The 12,700-nt window shown below is 47.6% G+C and overlaps 1 protein-coding gene across 1 annotated transcript in view; it reads right to left on the bottom strand.

Annotated features, from left to right (window-relative positions):
* The window catches only part of HYDIN (HYDIN axonemal central pair apparatus protein), a 427,107-nt gene that overhangs the window by 61,675 nt on the left and 352,732 nt on the right, over window positions 1–12,700 (bottom strand). Inside the window, exons 54-59 of the mRNA XM_073307159.2 lie at window positions 11,745–11,844; window positions 11,005–11,104; window positions 9,525–9,693; window positions 4,017–4,255; window positions 3,519–3,639; window positions 2,154–2,358 (exon numbers count right to left, since the gene is read on the bottom strand). Of these exons, the coding sequence (XP_073163260.2) occupies window positions 2,154–2,358; window positions 3,519–3,639; window positions 4,017–4,255; window positions 9,525–9,693; window positions 11,005–11,104; window positions 11,745–11,844 (934 nt within the window). The remainder of the gene's footprint in view (window positions 1–2,153; window positions 2,359–3,518; window positions 3,640–4,016; window positions 4,256–9,524; window positions 9,694–11,004; window positions 11,105–11,744; window positions 11,845–12,700) is intronic.

Raw genomic sequence — 12,700 nt, 5'->3', positions numbered from 1 at the left:
ACTCCATAGGTCAAAGTGGCAAAGAGTCCTGTGGCACCTTACAGACTAACAGATGTATTGGAGCATAAGCTTTCGTGGGTCAATACCCACTTCGTCAGATGCATGTAGTGGAAATTTCCAGAGGCAGGTATAAATATGCAAGCAAGAATCAGGCTAGGGATAAGGAGGTTAGTTCAATCAGGGGGGATGAGGCCCTCTTCTAGCAACTGAGGTGTAAACACCAAGGGAGGAGAAACTGCTTTTGTAGTTGGCGAGCCAGTCACAGTCTGTGTTTAATCCTGAGCTGATGGCGTCAAATTTGCAAATGAACTGAAGCTCAGCAGTTTCTCTTTGAAGTCTGGTCCTGAAGGTTTTTTGCTGCAGGATGGCTGCCTTTAAATCTGCTAGTGTGTGTCCAGGGAGGTTGAAGTGTTCTCCTACAGGTTTTTGTATATTGCCGTTCCTAATATCTGATTTGTGTCCATTTATCCTTTTACGTAGGGACTGTCCAGTTTGGCCGATGTACATAGCAGCGGGGCATTGCTGGCACATGATGGCGTAGATTACATTGGTGGACGTGCAGGTGAATGAACCGGTGACGGTGTGGCTGATCTGGTTAGGTCCTGTGATAGTGTCTCTGTTGTAGATACGTGGGCAGAGTTGGCATCGAGGTTTGTTGCATGGATTGGTTCCTGAGTTAGAGTTACTATGGTGCGGTGTGTCGTTGCTGGTGAGAATATGCTTCAGGTTGGCGGGTTGTCTGTGGGCGAGGACTGGCCTGCCTCCCAAGGCCTGTGAAAGTGAGGGATCCTTGTCCAGGATGGGTTGTAGATCACTGATGATGCATTGGAGAGGTTTTAGCTGAGGACTGTATGTGATGGCCAGTGGAGTTCTGTTGGTTTCTTTCTTGGGCTTGTCTCGAAGCAGAAGGCTTCTGGGCACACATCTGGCTCTGTTGATCTGTTTCCTTATTTCCTCGTGCGGGTATCATAGTTTTGAGAATGTCTGAGAAAACAACAGAACTCCACTGGCCATAACATACAGTCCCCTCTGCTCTGTACGTCGGCCAAACTGGACGGTCCCTACGTAAAAGGATAAATGGACACAAATCAGATATTAGGAACGGCAATATACAAAAACCTGTAGGAGAACACTTCAACCTCCCTGGACACACACTAGCAGATTTAAAGGCAGCTATCCTGCAGCAAAAAACCTTCAGGACCAGACTTCAAAGAGAAACTGCTGAGCTTCAGTTCATTTGCAAATTTGACGCCATCAGCTCAGGATTAAACACAGACTGTGACTGGCTCGCCAACTACAAAAGCAGTTTCTCCTCCCTTGGTGTTTACACCTCAGTTGCTAGAAGAGGGCCTCATCCCCCCTGATTGAACTAACCTCCTTATCCCTAGCCTGATTCTTGCTTGCATATTTATACCTGCCTCTGGAAATTTCCACTACATGCATCTGACGAAGTGGGTATTGACCCACGAAAGCTTATGCTCCAATACATCTGTTAGTCTGTAAGGTGCCACAGGACTCTTTGCCACTTTGACCTATGGAGTTTGGGAGAGTAGGAATGTTCAGTCTAGAGAAAGGGAGGCCAAGAGGTGCCACAACAGCTGTGGACGAGACCAATGGGGAACAGGGAATGATCGTTCTCTCTAGTCAGCCAGGACTGAGCCAGAAGCAAGCAGGGGAAAACACAGTGAAACATTAGGAAATACCTGATACCTCTGTGACAGCTAAATAACTGTACAGGCTGTCAGAGGTCACTGTCCCTTCCCCTTACTGCCCTGGTGGATCAGATCGCTGGTTTGTCAGCTCCTGCCTCTTACCTCCCGCAGTTGCCAGCTGATGCCTCAGAAGAAAAGGGTCCTCCCTGCTCCATACAACACACCTAGGTTGGACACCAGCGTGGGGGAATGTCTTCCTGAGCCTGCCTGCAGTGATCAGTTTACACTCTGAAGCATGAGAGTTGGTTACCTACTATCCCATAATGTGCTGCCAAATCCAGCAAGGAATGGAGGCAGGCAGTGGAGATTTTCAAGATGAGCCATGTTCTCTCTCAAGGGGGGTGTGTGTCAAGGATAATGCAACCCCTCTCCATATGCTCCTTGGGGAAGAGGGAGTGGATGCAGTGATTCAGCCAATGGCTGTACGGAACATGTCTATACCTGGTAGGCATGACTCAGCAATTATGGTGTATGGGATGCCTCCCGGATTATCGTCGGGGTCTCTGTCAGCGATGTCGATGGCCAGGTATTCCTCACACTTTCCCACTGGCTCTGCTAAACAATCAACTGTGATGATCTGCTGGCCTCCTGCAGGGATGGATCCAAACCCAGGATACACTGTGAACATGCCTAGAGTGAAGCGAGCCTGCAAAAGAGTCCAGGGAAAGCCTGCCTCAGACATCCTGCCAGTTAACAGTCCCAGGAGTGGAGCATTCCACTCCCTTCATTTCTCCTTGCTTCCCTACAGCCAGTCATGATCACTGCACATTCCCTGGGGCTGCTAAGACCTGGAACAAACTCTCAGTACTCCAACAGCCTTCTAAAGAGGATGCATAAAGCATTGGGTTGTCAGTTTAATGGTCATGCCATGCGCATACAGCCAAGTTCAGGAACCTACCTCAGTCCCCCTGCCCTAGGCAGCAGGGGAAGCACCAGAAACCTTCTGGTCAGCTCAAGAGTGATGCTGACAAACTGTAGAAGAAGCAGCATCTAATCCTCCCTGGTCAAAGGAAGGGGGATTGGGAAGTAAAGGGAGGGGAAAACAGCAAGGATCCTGATTTCTGATAGGGAGCAAAACAAAAAGGAGAAATATCTTCCTGGAAAAGTAGGAGGGAGGAATGAGAGTAGAAAGATTGGGGGAGAGAAAGGGGAAAGCATGTGAGAAAGAAAATCACCCAAAGAAAGAATATCAGCTCTGGAGCAGACATACCGTAAATGAGAACAGCACATTCTCTGATCTAGCTGCCAAGGCAGGGTCGTCCCTGGGGGAGCGGAAGAATTCAGACCGAAGAAGGGCCCTAGCAGACACTGCAGCTGATGTGAGGAGCGGGGTGGACCATGCATCCACCTGCATAGGTGCTGACTCTGTGGGTGCTCCGGGGCTGGAGTACCCACAGGGAAAAATTGGTAGGTGCTCTGCACCCACCGGCAGCTCCCTGGCAGCTCCCCACCCCATCCCCTCTCCTCCACTTCCCAGCTCACCTCACCTCCGTCTCCTCCCCTGAGCGCGCCCTCCCTGCTTCTCCTCTCAGCGCTTGCCACCGCGAAACAGCTGTTTTGCGGCATAACAAGCTGTGGGAGGGAGGGGGAGGAGCAGGAACGCGATGCGCTCAGGGGAGGAGGTGGGCAAGAAGTGGGGCTTGGACGGGGATTTGGTGAAGGGGTCCAATAGGGGCAAGAGGCGGAGTTGGGGCGGGGACTTTGGGGAAGGGGTTGGAATGGGGGGAGGGCTAGTGTGGAGTTGGGGCAGGGCCAGGGGCGCGTGAGCACCCACCAGCGCCAGGAGAAGATGGCACCTATGCCCACCTGTGCAACAAAGTTGATGTCCTTCTGAAGAGATTCTGAGCGCTTGCTTTGTTTGCCAACCGGAGGGATTTTGCTTAGGGTCTCGCTGTCACGGGAACGGGAGTGCTTGATGTGGGATGGTCTGGAAGAAACAGCAGAAATACATCGTGCTGGGGTCTCCACTGTGTCCAATCCCCTCCTGGGTTTGACTGTCCCAGAGCTGGGATTGCCCTGGGAAGGGGCACACCCATTCTGAGCAAGTGTCCAAATGTAATACACACAAGTGCATGACTGGCTGAAGGACATTAATAACAACACTGATTACATATATGCAATCTCTCATCCATAAATCCCAGCACTTTACAAAGAAGGGCACTAATAAGCCCGATCTTGTCTGTAGCACTTGTCATCAGCAGAGCTCAAAGTGCTTTACAATGGAGGTCAATGTCATCACCCCCATTTTATAGATGGGGAAACTGAGGCACGGAGTTGTCAGCATTAGCTAGTGCTTTCTCTTACCCCTTTTTTGGTGAGATGGGCAGATCTCGTATTAGCTTGCCGATGAAGTATTTGAAATCAAGAGCGCCTTTGTTCTCCAGAGTGAAGCTGCAGGTCTTACGGGTGCTGTTCATCATGGAGCCAAAGTTGATGAGTGAGGCAGGGGAAATGCTGTACTTAGTGAACAAAGAATTCACTGACACTTTCACTGGAATGCTGGCAATGGTCTCGCCTCCTTCACAGACATTGGGCTCAATCACCTAGGCAGAGGAGGGTGGATTGGCAAGTGGAGTTTAGAGGACTCTGCTGGTCTGTTTCATAAATCCACAGAGTTGCTGCCTACAGCGGGAGCCATGGAACACATAGCCAGGCACTCCCCCCTTGTGTCAGTTCCCTGGTGACTTGAAGGCCTTTGTCATTCCTAAGATTACCCTTGCAAAGACTTGGCAGAAGTCCCTAGGAGCTTTCATAGATTCACAGATTCCAAGGCCAGAAGGGACCACTGGGATCACATTGCCTGACCTCCTGTGAAACACAGGCCAGAGAACTTCCCCCCAGTAATCCCCAGAGAAGAGCTTTTAGAAGAACAGCCAGTCTTGATTTAAAAATTGCTAGTGATGGAGAATCCACCATGACCCTTGGTAAATTGCTCCAGTGTTTAATTACCCTCCCTGTTAAAAATGTATGCCTTATTTCCAGTCTGAATTTGTCTAGCTTCAACTGCCAGCCACTGGATCATGTTAGACCTTTTGTCTGCAGAGCCCATTATCAAATATTTGTTCCCTGCGTAGATACTTATGATCTGTGATCAAGTCACCCTCACGCTTCTCTTTGTTAAACTAAATAGATTGAGCTCTTTTAGTCTATCACTATAAGGCAAGTTTTCTAATGCTTTAAGCATTCTCATGGCTCTTTTCTGAATCCTCTCTAATTTACCAGCATCCTTCTTGAGTTGTGGGCACCAGAACTGGACACAGGATTCCTGCAGTGACTGCACCAATGCCAAATACAGAGGTAAAATAGGTTTCAGAGTGGTAGCCGTGTTAGTCTGTATCAGCAAAAACAACGAGGAGTCCTTGTGGCACTTTAGAGACTGTGACAAAGCTCTGTCCTTGCCTCCGTGGGTCCCGCATTTCCTGATGGATTTCGCTAGCCTCAGAGGCTCACTGTGACCCTCCACGTAACCCTTCTTTCTCTAGATACAACGGTCACAATCTACTGAGCCATTTTCATCATAAGCCAGTGAGGGAGGTGAGGAGAAGTTATCCTTCCTTGCACAGTCTCTGTTGTCTCCTAGTCTCAGTGATTAATCAGGGGGCAAAGGTGTGGGGGGGAGCCCGGGCCCACCCTCTACTCTGGGGTCCAGCCCAGGGACCCTAATAGTATCAGCTATGATAGCTCACCTTTTAGAAACATGACATGTATAATTCCCTGGGCTACTTCCCCCCCACAGCAGCCCTCACTTCCTCAAGCTCCACTTCACCCTTACCTCAGGGCCTTCTTCCTTGTGCCTGATATGGTGTGTACTACTCAGCCTCTCCAACAGCGCAACTTCCTCCCACAGCTCCTGACATGGACACCCACCTGACTGACTAGGAGGCTTTTACCTAGTTTCAGCCAGCCCCTGATTGGCTTCAAGTGTCCCAATCAACCTAGCCTTCTCCCTGCCTTCTGGAAAGTTCTTAATTGGCCCCAGGTGTCTTAATTTACCTCGAGCAGCTTCCATTTCACTTAACCTGGTACCAGGGATTTGTTTAGCCTGGAGCTAATATATCTATCTCCCACTACTTTTCTATAGTCATCTGGCCTTGCCCCATCACAAGACTAAGAAATGTATTTGCGCATAAGCTTTCGTGGGCTAAAACCCACTTCATCAGATGCATGGAGTGGAACATACAGTAGGGAGGTATAAATCACAGCATATGAAAAGATGGGAGTTGCCTTACCAAGTGGGGGCCAGTGCTAACAAGCCAATTCAATTTAAGTTGGAAGTAGGCAATTCTTAACAGTTGACAAGAAGGGGTGGAAATCACTTTTGTAGTGTTAATGAAGCCAGTGTAAACAAGGTGGACCATTTCAGACAGTTGACAAGAAGGTGTAAATATTTAGCAAGGGGAAATTAGTTTTTGTAAAAACAATGAAGAGTACTTGTGGCTTGACTAAGAAATTGATTTAGTTTCTGTAGTAACCCATCCACTCCCAGTCTCTATTCAGGCCTAATTTGATGGAGTCCAGTTTGAAAATTAATTCCAGTTCTGCAGTTTCTCGCTGGAGTCTGTTTTTGAAGTTTTTTTGTTGAAGAACTGCCACTTTTAAATCTGTTATTGAGTGACCAGGGAGATTGAAGTGTTCTCCTACTTGTTTTTGAATGTTATAATTCCTGATGTCATATTTGTGTCCATTTATTCTTTTGCGTAGAGATTGTCCAGTTTGGCCAATGCACATGGCAGAGGGGCATTGCTGGCACATGATGGCATATATCACATTGGTAGATGTGCAGGTGAACGAGCCTCTGATAGTGTGGCTAAGATGGTTAGGTCCTATGATGGTGTCCCTTAAATAGATATGCGGGCATAGTTGACACCGGGGTTTGTTGCAGGGTTTGGTTCCTGGGTTAGTGTTTTTGTTGTGTAGTTGCTGGTGAGTATTTGCTTCAGGTTGGGGGGCTGCCTGTAAGCAAGGACTGGTCTGTCTCCCAAAGTCTGTGAGAGTGAGGGATCATCCTTCAGGATAGGTTGTAGATCTCTGATGATGCGCTGTAGTGGTTTTAGTTGGGGGCTGTAGGTGACGGCTAGTGGCATTGTGTTACTTTCTTTGTTGGGCCTGTCTTGTAGTAGGTGATTTCTGGGTACTGTTCTGACTCTGTCAATCTGTTTCTTCACTTCACTAAGTGGGTATTGTAGTTTTAAGAAGGCTTGATAGAGATCCTGTAGGTGTTTGTCTCTGTCTGAGGGATTGGAACAAATGCATTTGTATCGTAGAGCTTGGCTGTAGACAATGGATCGTGCAATGTGGTCTGGATGAAAGCTGGAGGCATGTAGGTAAGTAAAGCAGGCAGTAGATTTCCAGTCTAGGGTGGTGTTTATGAGACCATCGTTTATTAGCATTGTAGTGTCTAGGAAGTGGATCTCTTGTGTGGACTGGTCCAGACTGAGGTTGCTGGTGGGGTGGAAATTGTTGAAATCCTGGTGGAATTCCTCAAGGGCCTCCTTCCCATGGGTCCAGATGATGAAGATGTCATCAATGTATCGCAAGTAGAGTAGGGGCGGTAGTGGACGAGAGCTGAGGAAGCCTTGTTCTAAGTCATCCATAAAAATGTTGGCATACTGTGGGGCCAGGCGGGTACCCATAGCAGTCCTGCTGACTTGAAGGTATACATTGTTCCCAAATCTGAAATAGTTGTGAGTGAGGACAAAGTCACAAAGTTCAGCCACCAGGTTTGCAGTGACATTATCGGGGATACTGTTCCTGACGGCTTGTAGTCCATCTTTGAGTGGAATGTTGGTGTAGAGGTCTTCTACATCCATAGTGGCTAGGATGGTGTTTTCTGGAAGATCACTGATGGACTGTAGTTTCCTCAGGAAGTCAGTGTTGTCTCGAAGATAGCTGGGAGTGCTGGTAGCTTAGGGCCTGAGGAGGGAGTCTACATAGCCAGACACCCCTGCTGTCAGGGTGCCAATGCCTGAGATGATGGGGCAACCAGGATTCCCAGGTTTATGGATCTTGGGTAGCAGACAGAATACCCCTGGTGGGGCTCTAGGGATGTGTCTGTGCGGATTTGTTCCTGTGCTTCTTCAGAGAGTTCCTTGAGCAGATGGTGTAGTTTCTTTTGGTAATCCTCAGTGAGATCAGAGGGTAATGGCCTGTAGAATGTGGTAGAATCATAGACTCATAGAATATCAGGGTTGGAAGGGATCTTGGGAGATCATCTAGTCCAACCCACTGCTCAAAGCAGGACCAATCCCCAATTAAGAGTTGTCAGAGAGTTGTCTAGCAGCCTCTCATGCATATTCCGATCTGTTCATGATGGGTCACTATAGAAACTAAATCAATTTCTTAGTCTCCAAGGTGCCACAAGTACTCCTCATTGTTTTTACAAAAATTAATTTCCGCTTGCTAAATACTCACACCTTCTTGTCAACTGTTTGAAATGGGCCACCTTGTTTACATTGGCCTCATTAACACTACAAAAGTGATTTCCTCCCCTTCTTGTCAACTGTTGAGAATTGCCTACTTCCAACTTAAATTGAATTGGCTTGTTAGCACTGACCCCCACTTTGTACGGCAACTCCTATCTTTTCATATGCTGTGTATTTATATCTCCCTAGTGTATGTTCCACTCCATGCATCTGATGAAGTGGGTTTTAGCCCACAAAAGTTTATGCCCAAATAAATTTGTTAGTCTCTAAAGAGGTAAAATAACCTCTCTAATCCAATTTGAGATTCCTCTGTTCATGCATCCCAGGATGGCATTAGCTCTTTTGGGCAGAGTGTTACATTGGGAGCTCACGTTCAGCTGATTATACACCACATCCCCAAATCTTTTTCAGGGTAGAATCTCCCATCCTATAAATATGACCTACATTCTTTGTTCCTAGATGTATACATTTAGCTGTACTAAAATTAATATTTTTCCTCGCATCTAGCCTACCAAGCAATCTAGATCACTTCTGAATCAGTGACCTGACCTCTTCATTATTTTCCACTTACCCAATTTTTATGTCATCTGCAAACTTCATCAGTGATGATTTTATGTTTTCTTCCAGGTCACTGATAAAATGTTAAACAGCATAGAGCCAAGAACTGATCACTGCAGGACCCCACTGCAAGTACATCCACTTGATGATGATTCTCCATTTGCAATTACATTTTGAGATCTATAACCTCACCAATTTGAATCCATTTATTGTATGTTAGGTTCATTTGATATCTTCTAGTTTCCCCACTGCCAACACTCTTGCACTATTTCCCATTGGAGAATGCTTGATGTGGAATCCCTGGGTGTGAACTTTCCTACAGTCAGCAGTCCTGAACCATCCTTCTTACAGAAACCTATGACGGAGCAGCTGTGAATGCCTCTCTACTCCAGTGACTGGTCAGTACTATTCCTTACAGTGACTCCTGCTGAAAAGGGCTTAGTGTGAAATCTTCTATGGTCCTGCATTATTCTTCTTATAGGGAATTCTTGGCTGGGAAAGGCTAAACTTGGAGTAGCCTTGAGCTTTTTCAAGGTCAGGCTCCTTAATCCAATCCTAGGAGAAGCTAGGACTGGAGAGGCCAGTACTGCTGGCTCTTTAAATACCTATTCCAAAGCTAGAGGTGGATACTCATCCATGCTTTAGGAACATCATGAAAGGCTTTGACAAATACATGGATGGTAGCACTGGATCCCCCAGTTAACCAGTGCATCCCCACTTGTGTGTGACTAGGAATATACAGATCACAGCTATCACAAGACACAGGGCACCATTAGCTACTGTCACAGCCATCACAGCCTGGCCTGTGCCAATGTCTTTACAGGCATCTCACCTGGCAGTACAGGATAGGCTTGTCTTCAATTTTTATTTCCTTCTTGGACCGAAAGGTGATCTGGATCTGAGTGGGGCGGTCAACAGCAGCTAAAGTCCCCTTCTGGGGCTGGATGTTGAAGACAGAGTTCAAATTTGGCATGTTGGCTTCAGGGGATTCTAGAGTGAAGCTGAAGGATGGAGACAAAACAAAGACTCTTTGTGAATTGGCCTGTTCGGTTAAAGACACTAGAGCCAGTCGCATAGCCAGGAAGCCCAGTTAAGAGCCTTGGCACAAGACACTTAGGAATGTGGAAACGGCCATTAAGATCTCACTCAGCTTTGTTCAAGAGATTCCAGATGGAAATTAAAGTTGTGGACTTTAGCTTGATTTATTTCCAAGGCCAGATTTTCAAAGGGTCTGCGTTTTCTGTATGCACCTGTCTGTGCATGTAATCTGCATTTTCATGCCTAACTTCCTCATTTGTAGGATGCAGAATGTGCCCATGCTTTGCAAAATAGAAGTTTTTTTAAAAAAAACCCTGACATCTTGTGATGGGGTATACCAGACCCTCCGAGGCCCTCTGGTGGAGGCCTCATGGCCCTGCCACACCCCGCCCCCAAAAAGGATAGTGGAGAGGGTTTTCCAAGCTGCCTAGAGTGGCTGTGTGGGGCACAGCCAATCAGGACCCAGAGCCAAGCATAAGAAGAGCTGCAGGCCAGAGGGAGTTCAGTTCCTTGCTGGAGCTGTAGGAGTGTGGCTGGGGTGTGGCTGATGGAGCTGCAGAACCCCAGACAGGGCAGCGCTGCCGGAATCCGGGATGAGCAAGAAGGAGCCCTGAACTGGTTGCTGGGATTCCATTAGGACAAGACCCTAAGGTAAGGGTGAAGGCACCGTGGGGAAAAGGGCCAGGGAATTAGAGCAGCGGTGTGACATAGTTAAAGGGACACAACAGATGGCTGCAATCTAAAGGGTCCCTGGGCTGGGACCTGGAGTAGTGGGTAGGTCCAAGTCTTCCCCCCACCCCCACTCCCCATTAGCCACTGGGGGAAGTGGCATGGACATTGAGGCACCCCAGAGTAGTGCCCAGCTGGAGAGCTGCAGCCAGAAGGCCCACAGGGCCAAAGACGTTGTTTCCTGGGAGGGAGCCCTTGGGCACTGCTCTGTCCCAGAGCAGGGACAAACAGAGAGGGTGCAGACACATGCACTCAGCCATAGAGCTCAGCGCTCCCCTCTGAAATCTGTAAATAAATCACAGCCATGCCCACTGGGGAATGATTTACATTTTGTTGTGTTTCTGCTTCAATTGTCACGCTGTGTAAAGTACACTTGTTGGGGTGTTGAATATTTGAAAGTGGTGACCTCTGAGCTTTGCTACTTACCCTGATTGGGATCTAGCCATTCCAGGAAGAGGTTATATCCAGGAGAATATCGGAATGAGAGACTGGACTCATGGGGACATCAAATGCTTAAACACCACACAGCTGAAATAGTAGTTTACCTGTATGCAATCTCATATTTTCCTTTGTTCTTCAGGGACAGCATTTGCTTAGTTTCATCCAATACTCTAATGATCCCGAAATCCAAACCACCATCTGTACCTGCAGAGAAAGCCACAAGTGGGAGGAGAGATGGTGATGAATACTCAGGTCTTGCATGAAACACACCTCCAAATCACAAGATTTGACTCTCCAGGAAGTCAAAGTCCTCCAGAGAAAGTCTTATTCTCAAAATTAGCCCCGGGATGCTTTATAGCCCTTTTTGTTACATGGAGAAGAACTGCATGGCTTAGTGGCTAAACATTGTCATTTTCATTTCCTTGCAGTGCTACATGCTGAAAAGTATATGTCACTCTCCAGTCTGCGAGCAGTGCAGACTTGCCTGCTTAGATAGCCTACATGTCAGAAAGCTGGAAATGTTTTTGTACAGGCTTATTGTTATTTTGGTTTCCATCTCAACAAATAAAATAAATTGCATACAAAAAAGCTGCTTTAACAGAAGGCTAAGGTGAAGTCAAGTACTCAAAAGTTAGGAAATGCCAGTATTAAGGTGACCTTAATTCATCGCCTTGGTGTGTACATATCATGATACAGTCTTTAATGACATGGTCACTGACTATTTGTTCTACTGGATGCTTGCCTCATTCAGTTATACATCTGGACCCTGTGCCTACTGAGGGCAACCTTAATTCTTCTTACTGATCCAGCCAGGCAATCCTGAGTGTGGGGGACAAAGACTGACCTTTGGGGAAGCTGATGTCCAGAGCAACATCATAGGACTCGGCAAGGACTTGGATATTTTCGTACTGAACAATCCCCAGGATGTTTTCCATGTCTGAAACCTGAGGCAACAAATAAACAGCTGTCATTCAGAGCACCTCTGACCTCTGCTGATGAACATCACGAGTTCTTCATACTGCCAACGGCACCCACCTCCTTCTTTGCCATCAGATTCCAGCACCAGCAGCCATCCAGCTGCAAGGCTTTTCCTACCCTGCTAACCTCCTGGGATGACCCAAAAGGATTCTCCCGCTGTGTGAAACATCAGCCTAGTTCTCCACCCTTCCAGCATGAGAAACTCACTACTAATGATGCTGTTTATGGTTACCAGCATAGTCTGCAATAAGAGATGTTCCTAACAACCCCCAGCCAAGCTCATGAGGCAGCCCTTCTGAACATCAGCCCTGCCGCAATGTAGAAGGTAGGAAAGGGACTCCCTTATTGTGCCTTTTTCCTGTGAGTTGTTGCTATTTACATTTCAAAACCAAGCTTGTTTCCAGCAGGGCCCTGCAATGGGACTCTCTGGCAGGGAAGTGGCAGAGGCTGTGCAGGAACCCTAGAGCGATTCCTGATGTGTCAAGTGGGACTAGCCAATGCCAAATGGAGAGCACCATATCAGCAAGCCTGAATCAGCCCAGTCACTGCTCCCTTGACCTGAACCAACCTGCCTCGGGGGTGAGGGGGTTGGATTTGTTCTTGGATGGCTCTATCATCCAGGCTTTAGCCCCAGCTGACTGGTGGGAACTGGGGCTGCTCCAAACTGGTCCAGCTGGGCCAGCCCATTGGGGATTTGTGAGACTCGGATGCTCCAGGATACACTGGAATATTTTGATTCAAATAAAGAAAAGCAATGGAAACATGTCCAAAAATGGCCATCTGTCCAGCTGCCTGCAGGTGCTACTTCCCCAGCCCATAACA

This window comes from Lepidochelys kempii, chromosome 12 (assembly GCF_965140285.1).
Source record: "Lepidochelys kempii isolate rLepKem1 chromosome 12, rLepKem1.hap1, whole genome shotgun sequence".
Classification (NCBI taxonomy): domain Eukaryota; kingdom Metazoa; phylum Chordata; order Testudines; family Cheloniidae; genus Lepidochelys; species Lepidochelys kempii.
This window is presented reverse-complemented; position numbering and strand designations above follow the sequence as displayed.